The sequence below is a fragment of the Heterodontus francisci genome, chromosome 46 (assembly GCF_036365525.1).
Source record: "Heterodontus francisci isolate sHetFra1 chromosome 46, sHetFra1.hap1, whole genome shotgun sequence".
Lineage (NCBI taxonomy): Eukaryota > Metazoa > Chordata > Chondrichthyes > Heterodontiformes > Heterodontidae > Heterodontus > Heterodontus francisci.
The window spans coordinates 11,740,921-11,756,895 of record NC_090416.1 but is presented as its reverse complement, the minus strand read 5'-3'; the positions used below and the strand labels follow the sequence as shown (position 1 = coordinate 11,756,895).

The following is a 15,975-nucleotide window of genomic DNA, read 5'->3' as shown; positions in this document are numbered from 1 at the left end:
AGTACTATAGAGTTAAATATATATATTTTAAAAGGAAATCACCGGATCCGTCAGATTTTACTTGAGTATAAATTGTTACATTAAAAAAATCCTTTCATTGAGACAGTTATGATCTTACTAATTATCGTTAAGTGAGGCGAAAGCCGCCACCGACCTGAAGCTCGCGGGGTGAGGATGTCGCCAACGGAGGGGGCGGGGCTTGATTTGATTGATAGCATTCTGCACCAATCAGAAGGACGAAAGGCCCACCCTACCCGCCCATAGACCGTCGGGACCGGTGTGACGTCGCTTGATCGACAGCACTCTGCACCAATCGAAAGCGTCGCGGTGCCGTCCACGGGGCGGGGACAACCAAGGCGATGGGGGCGGAGCGTGGCCGATCTGCGCCAATCAGAAGGCCGGGAGTGGACCGGCGGTTGCCGCCCACCGGCAGCGGAGGGGGGCGGGGGGAACAATAGGGGCGTGTGCGTGACCGACAGCGCTCCGCGCCAATCGGAAGGGGTGTCGGGCGCCGCGGCCGTGCCCATCATCAGCAAGGGGGCTGGGGTGCAGTCAGGGCGGAGGGGCGCCTCGGATTGACAGCATGCTGCGCCAATCGACAGGGCTTTTAGTGTGCCGGCCACGCCCATGAAGCGGGCGGCCCAGCCAATGGTGCGGGTAGGCGGGAGCTCAGCCAGCAGGTTGCGTCGCGTGAAGTTTTTTTTCGCCCTCTTCTCGCTTGATGGGAGCGGAACGAATGGGCGGCCGGACGCAGGAAGAAAAACACGCTCAAACCTCCCCTCTTCTCAAACACATAAATATAATTGCATCCACTTTCTTTGCCGCCCCGTTGCGATTGTTGTCAGTCAGATTCGTTTAAATTTAAAAAAAAAATTACTTGACCACCGGAAGTCGATGATAACCCCCCCTCGCCAACCTGCTGTCCGACAGGTAAGAGGTGACAAAATAATATAAAGTGGTTTATTTTCATGTCTGCCTTGTATTTAGCATTGAAATATGTTTCCCCCCCCCCCCATCCTGTGCTGTGAAGTGGGAAGATGATGTTGGCCATCTTGACAACAGGTAAGGGAAAACAGGGGTCAGAGGTCAGGGAGACCCAAAGGGGACATTGGAAGGGAGTTGTCCTCTCCTGCTACTCTTAATGATTTGGCTAACCAGCACCAGTGAGTGGGCAAAATTTTGACAGACGGAGTATAACGTGGGAAAATGTGAGGTCCACTTTGGCAGGAAGAATAGAAAAGTAGAAATTTGTTACTTTCCCTCACATTGGCACTCTCGCGAGTTGTCCTGATGTGTGCAGGACTCAAAGCTTTGACAAAATGTCTCTCCTTTCAGCAATATGCAAGTTTTGTACGACCAAACAACTATTAGAATATTATTTACATGGGGAGAGACTGCAGAATTCTGCGGTACGGTGGGATCTGGGTGTCCTTTTGTCCGTGAATCACTAAACGTTAGCATGCAGGTACAGCAAGTCATTAGGAAGGCAAATGGAATGTTGGCCTTTATTGCAAGGGGGGATGGAGTATAAAAGTAGGGAAGTCTTGCTACAGCTGTAGAGGGTGTTGGTGAGAACACACCTGGAGTACTGTGTACAGTTTTGGCCTCCTTAAGGAGAGATATATTTGCATCGGAAGCAGTTCAGAGAAGGTTCGCTAGGCTGATTCCGGGGATGAAGGGGTTTCTCTCATGAGGAAAGGTTGCGCAGGTTGGGCCTATACTCATTGGAGTTTAGAAGGTTAGGAGGTGATATTATTGAAACGTATAAGATTCTGAAGGGTGCTTGACAGGGAAGATATTGAGAGGATGTTTGCCCTTGTGGGGGGTCTAGAACTGGTGGCACAGTTTCATATTAAGGGGTCGCCTGTTTAAAGTGGAAGTGAGGAGGAATTTCTTTTGTCAGAGGGTCGTTAGTGTTTGGAGTTCTCTACCCCAGTGAGCAGTGGAGGCTGGGTCAATGAAAATATTCAAGGCTGAGCTGAGCGGCAGGAAAGTGGAGTTGAGGCCAGGATCAGATCAAGCCATGATCTTATTGAATGGCCTACTCCTGCTACTATTTCTTGCGATCTTGTGTTCTTATGGCCCTCTTCTGAAACGCTTATATTGTACAGTTGAGAAAGGCGCAAAAATGTTTGTATCGGTGCTACTGGTACTTGTGTTTTCCCTGAGGTATTTCATGTGTGGAGTCAGCCTTAGCTGAGTGGTAACACTCCTGCCTCTGAGTCAGAACATTGTGGGCTCAAATATTGAGCTTAAAAATCTAGACTGACACTCTAGCGCAGTACTGAGTAAGTGCTGCATTGTTGGAGGTGCCATCTTCTGGGTGCAACATTAAACCGAGGTCCTTTCTGCCCCCTCCCGCAGCACTAATTGAGGAAGAGCTGGAGGGTTCTCCCAGGTGCTGTGACCAATATTTATTCCTGAAGCAACGCCTGGAAGACAGTTTTCTGGCCATTTTCCTTGTTGCTCTTTGTGGGATGTTACTGTGATCAAGTTGGCTGCACCATCTTTTAAATGACAACAGTGACTACTCTTTAAAAGTACTTCCTAGGCTGGGACGTCTGAGGCGCTGTATAAATGCAAGCCTTTCTTTTCCTTCCGTTTGCCCGGCTGGGTTTCCCAATCGGGGTTTAAGGTTTGGCCCTGGAAAATATGGAACCCACTATTGAATGACATGCTAGTTTCTCCAGTGATTTCGTTTTGCCTGTCATGCTGCTGCTGCTGTCGTGGCTTTCTTGGTCTTTATACTGTGGGCTTCTCCATCGCTGAGCCTTGTGGCAGAAATGCTAATGCTTCAGAGCTGGGAGGCTGGCAGTGGATTACGAATCTAATCCGGTTTAAGGTTTCTGCAGTTGGGAACTTTCTCTGGGACTGGCAGGGTCGCGCAGTGGTTGAAAAATAAAACGGAGGGAGGGTGGGAAGGGAGAGTAAAAGAATAATGTGCCAAATCTCATTGCTGGATCTCCTGATCGGTTTGCAGGAAACGCTGGATGATGGCATAAGCTGCAAGAACAAGACACACAAAGTTTGTGCTGCAGCTGAATTCTGAGGTTGGATTATTGCCAGTAATCCTTTGCCAAGGTTTTAAACGGGTAAGCGTATATATTTTTTTTAAAAAGCTACCTCTTTTGATGTCTCTGCTTTTTGACATCTGATCCAACGCTGTACCAGCTTGATGTCAACTTGCAGAGCTTAGGGGAAGGTGTGTGTTTCTTCTCCCACCTTCAGTTTTCTCCTCCTCTTTGCTGATGATGGTGACCAATGAAACATCGGAACAGGAGGAGGCCATTCAGCCCCTCGAGCCTGTCCCACCATTCAATGAGATCATGGCTGATCTGTGACCTCTCTCCATCTACCCGCCTTTGCCCCAAATCCCTTAATAACATTTGGTGACTATCAATCTCAGATTTAGTATTGACAATTGATCCAGCATCAGTTGCCGTTTGTGGAAGAGAGTTCCAAACTTCTCCCACCCTTTGAGCGAAGAAGTGATCTCCTAATTTCACTCTTGAAAGGTCCAGCTCTGCTGTCAGACCTGGCTCAGTTGCGTAGCACGCTTGCCTCTGAGTTGGAAGGTTGTGGGTTTGTGTCCCACTCCAGGACTTGAGCAGAAAAATCTCAGCTGCCACTCCAGTGCAGCACTGAGGGTGAGACATTAAACCCTATCTGCCCTCTCGGGTGAACGTAAACTATCCCATGGCCATTATTGGAAGGAGAGCTTTCGGGGGGTTGAGGGAGGGGAGGGAGGGAGTGGGGGGGGGGGGGGCTAGTTCCCCCCTCCCCCTGGTGTCCTGAGGCCAATATTTATCCCTCAACCAACATCGCTGAGTAGATGGTCATTATCACATTGCTGTTTGTGGGAGCTTGCTGTGTGCAAATTGGCTCCCATGTTGCCTACATTATGACAGTGAGCACACTTCAAAAGTGCTTTGGGACATCCTAAGCTGGTGGCATATTGGTGAATATGTGCAAGGATTTCTTTTTATTGTCACACTGCATCATTTATGTGGAAGGACAAGGTGTGTTTCAGATCCAAAATATTTCGAGACTGGGAAGGGAGTGTGATTATACACCACTTCCTCCATTGTCAGAAGCCAAGCTTTGTCCTCCATGTTGAAACAGGGCACCGGAACTTTCTTTTTTGTGGGTTTCATTTTAACGGCCTTTGCTGCCCCGAGTATCAGCAGGGGAAGAACTGGGCTCCTTGCATGTGTCCGTGCCACCGGCACCTTTGAGCATCTGAACTGTTAGCAATTGCGACAGGTAGGCCACTGTGACAAGGTTGTTTTTTTTTAATCTGCAGCGAGGTGATGGCCATTTCCTCTCACAGCCAGGTGTAATTTTCCAGAAAACTTGCCAGCATCTTTAAAGCCTTACTGCTAAACGGGTAAATATAGGTCAAAGCCCGCTGCCCTTCAAATTAGATCAAGTTTTAGATTTCAAAGCACCATAGAAGGGAAGAGAGCCTAAAGGGAGGCGAGGAGCTCCAGGGTTTCAGTGAAAGAACAAGTTAGAATAAGAGTCTTGGTTTAAACTCATTGCGAGGGCATGTACGAGACCCTCGCTATTAATCCACTCGCTTCTTTTGGGGGAACGGGGGCGGCGAAGGCTCCTTCATTTAAAAAAAAAATTGTTATTTTTCCCGCTTCTTCCTGTTGAGTGTGCTGTTTAACACATGGAGTGGGTGCTGATAAACTGATCAGGGCATGTCTGCAACATCCTGTGCCAACTCCTGCAGATTTTCTGTACGTGCTGGGTGTGCAGCACTGTGCACTTTCGCAGAATCAAGTCCCAGAGCTTTGAAAATACTGAGTGATATTTAACCACCATCTTCAAATGGCGTAGGGGTGAGAGCGAGAGAGCAAACTGCGATGGAGATTATCCTGAGTTTGATTTTACTTCTCTTTCTGGGCAAGGGCACCTTTATTGCCCATCCCTAATTGCCAAAGAGAAAATGGTGCTGACCCTTCGAGCTATCTTCTTCCGCAGTGCAATGTGTGCTAAGCTGCTTGAGAGGGCGGACTGCGCGCTGAGGGGACAGGAGTTATGTGTAGGCCAGGCTGACAGTTTCCCTGAAGGATATTGGTGGTTTTTATTTAATTTTTTTTTTAGGGACAGTTTGTCAGCTTTCTTGTCCTCTATCTTTTTGTGTTTGCTGCCAGCTCACAAATAGCCAGCAGTCACAGTTTGACCTGGTGGGACTAGATCTCACGGCACCTGCGCTGTTAGTCCAGTACCATAGCCGTTTGCTGCACTCTCATGGTTTGGTGACAGAGGATTTATTCTGCAGTTTTGTGCATCGCCAGTTGGGATCTCTTGGCACTCTGCACCTGTGACAATCCCAGCAGATCTTGTTTACTGATTTTTGTCGTCTGAGCCCGAAGCTCTGGAATTCCCACCCTAACTAAACCTCTCTGCCTCTTCAAGTGTCTCTCTCGTCCTTGAAGATGCTCCTTAAACCTACCTCTTTCAGTCACCTGTTCTGACATCACCTTATTTGGCTCAGTGATTGTTCTTAACCTATGCTGTTGTGACATTTTAATATGTTGTACCATGTTAATGGGGCTGTATAGAGTTTTATGGGGGAGGAGCAAAGCGATCTAGGGGTACAAATACACAAATCACTAAAAATAGCAATGTAAGTTAATAAGGTCATTTAAAAAAAAAGCACTGGGGTTCATTTCCAGATGATGCAATTGAAAAGCAGAGAAGTTATGTTAAACATGTATAAGGATATGGTGAAAGTGCGAAAAAAAAAAAAAAGATTCACAAGGATGATAGCAGAACTTGAGAGGTTATAACTATCAGGAAAGACTGAACAGGCCGGGGGCTCTTTTCTCTAGAAAAGAGAAGGCTGAGGGGTGACCTGATTGAGGTCTTTAAAATGGTGAAAGGGTTTTGATAGGGTAGACATAGAGAAGATGTTTGCACTTGTGGGGGAGACTGGAACAAGGGGGCCATCAATATAAGACAGTCAGTAATAAATCCAATGGGGAATTCAGGAGAAACTTCTTTCCCCAGAGAGTGGTGAGAATGTGGAACTCGCTACCGCAGGGAGTGGTTGAGGGGGAATAGCAGAGATGTGTTTAAGGGGAAGCTGGATAAACACATGAGGGAGAAAGGAATAGAAGTATATGCTGATAGGGTGAGATGAAGAGGAGGGTGGGAGGAGGCTCATGTGGAGCATAAACATCAATTGGGCTGATAGACTGTGCAGCACAGAAACAGGTCAGTCATTCTGTTGTATAATTACAAGCTGTTGATAGATCTTGGGTTTGCACATGATTTTGTGACATTCTGCCTGCCTGTAAATAAGATATTTCCAGAAATACCATTGACTATGTCTGACCAAGTAAGTTAAGCCTGTGTGAGAAAGATCTCTCAGCCGCTATTGGAAGAAGAGCGGTCGGGTGGAAGAGTGTGGGTGGGTGGGGGGGGGGGGGGGGGCGGTGGAGGTGATGCGGGGGGAGGGAAGGAGTTCTCCCCGGTGTCCTGGGACTAATATTTATCCCACAACCAACATCACCAAAAAGCGGATGATCTGGGTCATTCTCAGATGGTTGTTTGTGGGAGCTTGCTGTGCGCAAATTGGTTGCCGCATTTCCTTCTTTACAGCAGTGACTGCACTTCAAATAAGTACTTCATTGGCTGTGTAATGCCCGAGGTTGTGAAAGGCGCTATATAAACGCGGGTCTTTCTTTCTGGCTGACGTGTTGAGGGGTCGGGGGTCACGGGTACTATGTAGGACAGTCTGGACTGTGCCTTGGGATCGGGATTAAACAGGGAAAATTCACAAGGGCAGTTGCTTCTGAGTTTTGTCTGCTGAGTTCTGGTGGGAAATGTGGGTTTATGTTGAGTGAGGATAGGGTTGTGGGTGCCCTGCAGCTTTTGCTGCAAGCAGAATGGGGCCCTTGACAACATGCCAGTGGACTGCAGGAACTCTGAAACTCATCAAGAGTCAAAGCCTTCTGGAGCAAAAAGAAGCAAAAGGTGCTGTGCTGTTTTATGTCATGGAAAAGCCAGTGCTGTGTGCCTACAGAGCCACTGACGGGTACTGTGTAAGCTGCTGCTGACCTAGATAGGAATATCCAGCTCATAACCATCATTGCCATTGAGCTGTTGGTGCAGTCAGGTCTTGTGCTATATATAATCTGTGGCTTCTGAGATTAATGGGACAGATAGCAAGACCCAGAGGGTTCCATGTCACCTCAGAATGCAAGAATACTTGCTACTGAAAAGGCTGGGATAAGTGAAATCCAGTGCCAGTACTGAGGGAGTGCTGCACTGTTGGAGTTGCCGTCTTTCAGGATGAGACGTTGAACCAAAACTCTGTCTGCCTCTCTGGAGGACATCAAAGATCCCACGGCCACTATTGGAAGAAGAGCAGGGGGTGGTGGGGGGCGTTATTTATCCCTCAACCAACGTCAATAAAACGGATGATCTGGGTCGTTAACTCGTTGTTTGTTCGCATCTTGCTGTGTGCAAATCGGCTGCCACATTTCCTACAACAGTTACGACAGTGACTACACTTCAGAGAGTATTTTATTGGCCGTCTCGCACTTTGGGACCTCCGGTAGTGGTGAAAGGTGCTATAGAAATGCAAGTTTTTAAAAATTGTAACTTGAATGAATTTCTGTTAAAGTGGGTAAACTTGGATGGAGAAATTATATTGCTTGTTCTTAAAGAAGTATTCAAATTTCTGCATTTAACTTAAAAGGAGAAGGATCTGTGGTTTAAAATGCTCTGTGTTTTCTCTTTAGCATGCATATTAAGGCTTTCATGTAATTTCCTGTCAAAAATGGGTTAAAATATGCGTTGAGTATCACAGTTGGGAATTTACATGAGACTGCCAGGTGTTCTTAAAAATACTGTCCAGAGGGAACTGAAACCCACTGAATGGTTACCTCTTTCTCTTGTCAGGCTTGTTTTTTTTTTTACCTGGGGGTACTCCTTGTTACACATAGGCAGGCTGTGTGCCAGCGTTTTGTGTAGTATTCCCTATTCGTCGAACTTCAGCTGGCCTGGTGAGGGAGGGGGGGTGCTGTTCACCGAAGAAATCTGTGGATCAATACTGCTCCAGCTGAGATTGGCAGAGACTGGGGGTTGACCCTGGTGCGTTTGGAGCGGCCGTGCTGCCAAAGCTGGAGGAAGCCTGGCGTGCATGTTTTGTGTGCGCGCTGCCTATGCACACGTGAGAAAGATGCCTTTCCCCGCTCTTCAAAGTGCTTTACAGCCAGTGAATTACTTTGCAAGTGTAGCCACTTGTGTAACTGTTGCGGGAAACGCGGCACACAGTAAGATCCCACAAAAAAAGCAATGGGATAATGACCCCCAGATCACCTGTTCCCTTAGGGCGCTGGTTGAGGGATAAATATTGGCCCCCGGACACCAGGGAGAATTCTCCATTAGTGACCGTGGGATCTTTTATATCCACCTGAGAGGGGCAGACGGGGGCCTCAGTTTAACATCTCATCTGAAAGAGGGCATCTCCGACAGTGCAGCGCTCCCTCAGTGCTGGCACTGGGTGCGGGTTGGATTATGGGCTCAAGTCTCTGGAGCAGGGGACTCGAACCCACGACCTTCAGAGTCGGAGGCAAGAGGTGAGCTACAGCTGACGCCTGTTGCTCAGCACTTCAGATCGGCCTCCTCTGTGCAGTTACCATTCGATGATTCTAAATGCCGCAGTATTCTGCGTGACCAGGCACAGTTTAATTATGAGGAGTACTTGGCTTGACATCAGTGCTCTGGTAGAAGCGTGGCTGTACTCTCTGGAACTTGATGGCAGCCACCTGGTGTGAGTCCTCTGTGGGGCAATGGGTTTAATTCACATTCTTTAATCTTGCAACCCTCCCCTTCCAACCCGCACCCATTCCCTTATATTTATATTATGAAATGTGTCGATTGGAGGCTGTTGCACTGTTTACTCTGGAAAGTGGGGAAGGAATTGGATAGGCTTGGGCAGGCCGTGCATATCCTGTTAGCGGCCAGCTAAAGGCGAACAGTTGTGGAGGGTTTTGGAGTAGCAGTCCTGGGAAGCGGAAACTTGAGTCCAGGTTGACTTGAGAATGGACCCGTTTGCCGAGAAATGCATTGATGGGGATACTGGAAGTGCCTCCAGAAAGCTACTTTCTCTTTTGAGGTGCGATCACTGCTGTGCCAGTAAACATGGCAGCTAAACTGTGAGGTCCCGCAAACAGTTAATAAGGTGGCTAATGAACGTTGTTTTTGGCAGAGTTGTTTTAAGGCTTGTGCGTCGGGCTGTGGCTCAGCGGGTTGCATTCTCGCGCCTCTGAGTCAGAAGGTTGTGGGCTGCAGTTCCACTCCAGGACTTGAGCCCATAATCCAGGCCGACACTCCCAGTGCCAGTACTGAGGGAGTGCTGCGTTGTCGGAGGTGCCGTCTTTCGGATGAGACTTTAAACTAAGGCCCCCTCTGCCCTCTCAGGTGGAAGTAAAAGATCCCGCGACCGCTATGGAAGAAGAGCGGGGGGGGGTGGGGGTGGAGTTCTCCCCCGGTGCCCTGGGGTCAATAGTTATCCATCAACCAACATCACTTTAAAAAAAAAATCTGGGTCATTATCACATTGCTGTTTGTGGGATCTTGCTGTGGACAAATTGGCTGCCGCGTCGACAACAGTGACCACACTTCAGAAAAGTATCTCATTGGCTGTGAGGCGCTTTGGGGCATCTTGAGGTCATGAAAGGTGCTACAGAAATACAAGTCCTTTTTTTTTTCTTTCTCTCAGACACCATGGGGTCTTCCAAGGCCACCTGAACAAGTTTAGCAGCATCTCTGACAATGTAGCACACTCCCTCCGTGCTTGTACTGGAGTCTCGGCCTGGGTCATGTGCTCAAGTCTCAGGTCTGGGGTTTGACCCAGAGCGGAGTGTTTGCCCGTTGAGAGAAACCTCCATTTTAGGTGGATTGAAAGTGTTCCCTTATCTTTTTCTCGTTTCCATACTCTTCCCCGCGCCCCCACCCCCCCACCTCACCTCCCTCACCTCCATCCCCCAAGAATAACTGACTTAAAATGCCACAGACCTGTCTTGGGTTAGAGCTGTAAGCCAGGAAGAAAAATGCAGAAGTTCACAACTCTTGTTTACAATTCTTTGCTATGCTGTTTAGTGCATTAAGATGTTACCCAGAACTGTTGCATCATTTATACAAGTATTTTGGCCTCTTCTCCTTAAACGATGTGAACTGTACTCAATATCTCCTGTACAGAACAAGATGTTCAACAGGACAAGACCTTTAAGTATGTCCCTTCTGATGGATGAAGTTGTAATGACTTACCTTCTTCCATCTCCCTGCCTGCCTCACACTCTCCCTCTCTCTCTCTAGTTCTATTTCTCTTGCTCTCTGTGTGCATCTCTGTCTGTCTCCCTCCTTCTCTGGGTGTCTCCCATCTGTCTGTGCAACTCTCTCACTTGAGTAATGTGTCGTAAGTGGCTGTACTGTCTGAATCAACAACCTTTCCTGGTAACTTATTCCACACTCTAAATTGCAAAGGTCTAAACTAACTATGGAGCTCCAGTCATACCAGAACTCATGATAGAGGTGTGAACTTGCCAGCAGATTCTGCTTCAATGTGTGGTGTCATGTTTGTAGAGATAATATCAGTAGTTCTGTTCCTGGAGCGTCTTTGTTAGGTGTGTGTTAAAGGGCGCTTGTATTTGCATAGCCCCTCATCTCGTTTGCCAAAAGTCTCAAAGTACTTTGTAGGAAATAAATTACATTGAACTTCCAAGTGCAGCACTGTTGTTTAGGTAAACGTCGGGGTTGTTTTGCACACAGCAAGATCCCGCGAATGGCAATGTCAGGAACCAGTTCATCTGTTTCTGGTGGTGGCTGAGAGGGGGAAAGTCAGCCAGGGCACCGGGAGAATGCCCTGAACTTTGACTAGTGCTCTGAGAGATGGGGCTTTCGTGCAACTTCTCATCTGAAGCACGGCGCCTCCGAAAATGCAGTCCACCTTCAGTATCGCACTGACGTGTCAGCCTAGATTGTGTGCTCCGCCCCTGGAGTGCGGGTGAAATCCTAAAACCCACTGATTTGTAGGAGAAAGTGCTACCGACTGAACTTAACTGACACTCCTAGTTGGTGTGTGGGGGAATGCCAGTGGAAATCAAGATTATTGTCACATCATAAGGCAGCTTCATCTTGGTTTATCATTACAAAACATCAAAAGTCACTTTTTTTTTTTATTCACCATTTCGTTCAGTGGCCAACTTTGTACAGGTGTTCTAAAAGTAGAGGGCATACCTTGGCTAAGTAATAAAAGTATTTTCAATGGTGAGGTAATTCCAACATGTCAGCCGTGACTCTCTTGCCTCTGAGTCAGAAGGTTGTGGGTTCGAGACCCCCTCCAGAGACTTGAGCCCATAATGCAGGCCGGCACTCGCAGTGCCGGTACTGAGGGAATGCTGCACTGTCGGTGATGCCATCTTTCGGATGAGACATTAAGCCCAGGCTCTGTCTGCCCACTCAGGTGGATGTAAAGGATCCCACAATACTATTCTGTAGAAGAACTGGAGAGTTCTTCCCAATATCCTGAGGCTAATACTTATCCAACAACTAGCATCACTAAAAGCATAATCTGGGTCATTTATGACTTTGCTGCTTGTGGGATCTTGCTGTGTGCAAAGTGGCGGCCACATTTCCTACATTCCAGCAAGTGACTACCCTTCACTGGCTGTAAAGCACTTTAGGATACCCTGCGGTTGTGAAAGGCAGCATAGAAATGCAACTTCTTGTAACCTCTGGTTCTCATAATGCAACGGGAAATTGCTATATGGTGGCTCTGACCAAATGTCCTGAACAGCAATTGGCAAATGGTCCATCTGCGCTGATGACAGCCCCTGGTTTATGCTATTCCACTGCTGGCCTTATTTGACCTGCTGCAGTGCTGGCTTTAAACCTTTCAACCTAATTAATGCAGGCTGCGGGTATTTTAAAATTCTCAGTTCAGGAAGGAACTGGGACAGAGGGCTGCGCTGCCAACGATTAGCACAAGAGCTCCGTGCTGACGTTGATGATGTAAAATTTTGTGACAATTGGTGTCATAATTGAGTTGAAAACTGGGAATTTGCTCCCACTGTTTTTTAGTGGATGCATTGGTGGTCATCTTCCAAGATTCTATAGACTCTGGAACAGTTCCTACAGATTGGAGGGTAGCTAATGTAACTCCACTATTTAAAAAGGGAGGTAGAGAGCAAACAGGGAATTATAGACCAGTCAGCCTGATGTCGGTAATGGGGGAAATTCTGGAGTCCATTATCAACGATTTTGTAGTAGAGCACTTGGAGAATAGTGGTAGAATCGGGCAGAGTCAGCATGGATTTACGATAGGGAAATCATGCTTGACAAATCTACCAGAATTCTTCGAGGATGTAACTAGTAGAGTTGATGAGGGGGAGCCAGTGGATGTGGTTTATTTGGACTTTCAGAAGGCTTATGACAAAGTCCCACATAAGAGATTAGCATGTGGAATTAAAGTGCATGGGATTGGGGGTATTGTATTGCGATGGTTAGAAAATTGGTTGGCAGACAGGAAACAAAGAGTAGGAATAAATGGGTCTTTTTCCGAATGGCAGGCAGTGACTAGTGGGGTACCGCAGGAATCGGTGCTAGGACCCCAGTTATTCACAATATATATTAATGATTTAGATGAGGAACTAAATGTAATAATTCCAAATTTGCAGATGACAAAAACTGGGTGGGAGGGTGAGTTGTGAGGAGGATGCAGAGAGGCTTCAGGGTGATTTGAACAAGTTGAGTGAGTGGCCTAATGCATGGCAGATGCAGTATTATGTGGACAAATGTGAGGTTATCCACTTTGGTCGCAAAAACAGGAAGGCAGATTATTATCTGAACGGCTATAAACTGAGAGAGGTGAACATGCAGTGAGACCTGGGTGTTTTCGTACACCAGTCGCTGAAGGTAAGCATGCAGGCGCAACGGGCGGTAAAAAAGGCAAATGGTATGTTGCTCTTCATAGCAAGAGGATTCGAGTATAGGAGCAGGGATGTCTTGCTGCAATTATACAGGGCCTTGGTGAGGCCACACCTGGAATATTGTCTGCAGCTTTGGTCTCCTTATCTGAGAAGGTTGTTCTTGCTATAGAGGGAGTGCAGAGAAGGTTTACCAGACTGATTCCTGGGATGGCGGGACTGACCTATGAGGAGAGATTGAGTCGGTTAGGATTATATTTGCTGGAGTTCAGAAGAGTGAGGGGGATCTCATAGAAACCTATAAAATTCTAACAGGACTTGACAGGGTAGATGCAGGAAGGATGTTCCTGATGGTGGGGGAGTCCAAAACCAGGGGTCATAGTCTAAGGATACAGGGTAAACCTTTCAGGACTGAGATGAGGAGAAATTTCTTCATGCAGAGAGTGGTGAGCCTGTGGAATTCGCTACCACAGAAAGTAGTCGAGGCCAAAACATTGCATATTTTCAAGAAGGAGTTAGATATAGCTCTTGGGGGCGAAAGGATCAAAGGATATGGGGGGAAAGCGGAACAGGTCACTGAGTTGGGGTGATCAGCCATGATCACAATGAATGGTGGAGCAGGCTCGAAGGGCCGAATGGCCTACTCCTGTTCCTCCTATTCCCGTCTGTAACCGGCTGCAGCTTTTACTTTTAATTTATTGATTTGAATTTCCTTTTTCCATTTCTCCTTGTTTTCTCCTCCCGAAACTGATGGACTTTGTTGATGCATGGTTTCCAAAAAAAAGTGCTAACAGCTCTCTGCGACGTTGGACCAGTCAGTCTTATCCTCCTGATAGCTACACAACAGCACCTTGTATTTATAAAGCGCCTTTAATGCAATAAAAGTTCCCAAGGTGCTTCACAGGAGCATTGTAAAGAAAAATTTGATACCGAGCCACATAAGGAGATATTGGGACAGGTGGCCAAAAGCTTGGTCAAAGAGGTCAGTTTTAAGGGGTGTCTTAAAGGAGGGGAGAGAGAGGCGGAGAGGTTTAAGGAGGGAATTCCACAGCTTAGGGCCCCAGGCGGCTGAAGGCACGGCCGCCAATGGTGGAGTGATGGAAATCGGGGGCGGTGGGGGGAATGCTGAAGAGGCCGGAATTGGAGGAGAGCAGAGATCTTGGAGGTTGTAAGGCTGAAGGAGGTTACAGAGATGGGCAAGGCCGTAGAGAGATTTGGCTATGAGGATCATGGTTTTACAAATTGAGATGTTGCCAGACCAGGAGCTAATGTAGGTCAGTGAGCACAGGGATGATGAGTGGAGGGGACTCTGGTGTCAGTTAACAACGTGAAGGAAGCATTCGAGGGTGTGAAGAATGAGATGAGAATAGAAAGCTGTGATGTGGTTAGTGCTGGAACAATCGACTAAAAGACCATCTCCTGTGCTAAAATGGCTGTCATCTGACAGATGTGGATATGAGTGAATTATGTCGGGTTGCCCTGGTCCAGTTACTTCCCCTAATTCTCTCTAATTCCCTGCACCTGAAGACTGCAGACCATTCAGGAGAGGTGAGCAGAAACACTTCTTCAAGCACAGGGCGGTAGGAGTGTAGAACTCTCTCCCACAAAAAGCAGCAGATGCTAGCTCAAAAAAAAGAAGCTAAATAAGAGTGTAAGAACATCAACAGGAGCAGAGGAGGCCATTTGCCCCTTCAAGCCTGCTCGCCATTCAGGAAGATCATGGCTGATCTACCTCAACTCCACCTTCCCGCCCTTTCCCATATCCCTTGATTCTCTGAGCAGCCAAACATCTGTTGACCTCGGTCTTGAACATCCACAGCTCTCTGGGTAGAGAATTCCAAAGAGTCACAACTCTGGGTGAAGAAATTTCTCATCTCAGTTCTGAAATGGCTGACCTCTTAATCCTGAGACTGTGACTTCCCCGCCACCCCCCCTCCGCCCCACCCACCCCTCCACACTCCCGCAGTTCTAGATACCCAGGAAACACCCTCCTAGCATCCACCTTGTCAAGCCCCTTAAGAATTTTGTATGTTTCAAAGAGATAATAAATCTGAGATTGCTAAATTTTTGCTCGGCAAAGCTATTAGCAGATAATGGATATGGTTAGGATATAGGTCAACCATGATCTTGTTGAATGGTGGTGCAGACTCAAGGGTCTGAATAGCCCCCTCCTCTTCCTTTGTAGACTTGGTCTTGCGTCCATGTGCAACGCCAAGATGGTCCACTAACATATTTAAAAATCTCAACAGTGAAGGATAAAGGAATTCTCTTGTGTCCTGAATAGCTAATATATTTTATTTCCTTGCATTTATCTGGTCTGGGTGGGTATGTAATAGTTTAGATTAATCTTTTACTCTAGACTGTTGCAATCCTCTCTTTTTGTTTCCCAGAAAAGGGAAGGCTGACAGTGACATGATTGAGGTCTTTAAAATGATGAAAGGATTTCGCTCGGGTAGACGTAGAGAAGATGTTTCCACTTGTGGGGGGGAGACCGGAACTAGGGGGCCATCAATATAAGACAGTCACTAATAAATCCAATGGGGAATTCAGGAGAAACCTCTTTCCCCGGAGAGTGGTGAGAATGTGGAACTCGCTACCACAGGGAGTAGTTGAGGGGGAATAGCAGAGATACATTTAAGGGGGAAGCTGGATAAACACATGAGGGAGAAAGGAATAGAAGGATATGGGGATAGGGTGAGATGAAGAGGGGGTGGGAAGAGGCCTGTGTGGAACAGAAACACCAGCACGAGCAGCTGAACTGAGTTGCCTCTTTCTGTGCTGTACATTCCACGTGAAACCTGAAAATAATTTTTTTTTTCTTGCTCCCTCTTTGGATATTCTGTGAAATAAATACTCCCAGTTCAGTATTTAACTTTGTGTTGAAAAAAACGTACACAGCAACCTTTATGATCTGAGGTTAAATTATTAACCAGGATGAGCTGTTTATGTGACACCATCACGGCTTGATGCAAGCATTGACTTGAAGTCCGAGCCCTTTGGCGGATGGAGAATAGCACGTTGGAGA

General features: G+C 47.2%; 1 protein-coding gene and 1 long non-coding RNA gene across 5 annotated transcripts in view; one reads left to right on the top strand and one right to left on the bottom strand.

Annotated features, from left to right (window-relative positions):
- The window catches only part of LOC137356970 (uncharacterized), a 53,966-nt gene extending 53,741 nt beyond the window's left edge, over positions 1–225 (bottom strand). For both annotated transcript variants that reach the window (XR_010971118.1, XR_010971119.1), the window contains exon 1: positions 155–225. This is a non-coding gene — a long non-coding RNA (uncharacterized lncRNA). The remainder of the gene's footprint in view (positions 1–154) is intronic.
- Positions 226–686: 461 nt separating this feature from the next.
- Positions 687–15,975, top strand: part of dcst1 (DC-STAMP domain containing 1) — a 200,305-nt gene continuing 185,016 nt past the window's right edge. Inside the window, exons 1-2 of one of the 3 annotated variants that reach the window (XM_068022544.1) lie at positions 687–930; positions 2,981–3,092. Coding sequence is in view for 1 of the 3 variants with exons in the window: in XM_068022545.1 (XP_067878646.1) it covers positions 895–930 (36 nt within the window). In the remaining 2 variants the exon portion in view is untranslated. The remainder of the gene's footprint in view (positions 931–2,980; positions 3,093–15,975) is intronic. The other 2 variants (XM_068022546.1, XM_068022545.1) reach the window with 2 other exon arrangements.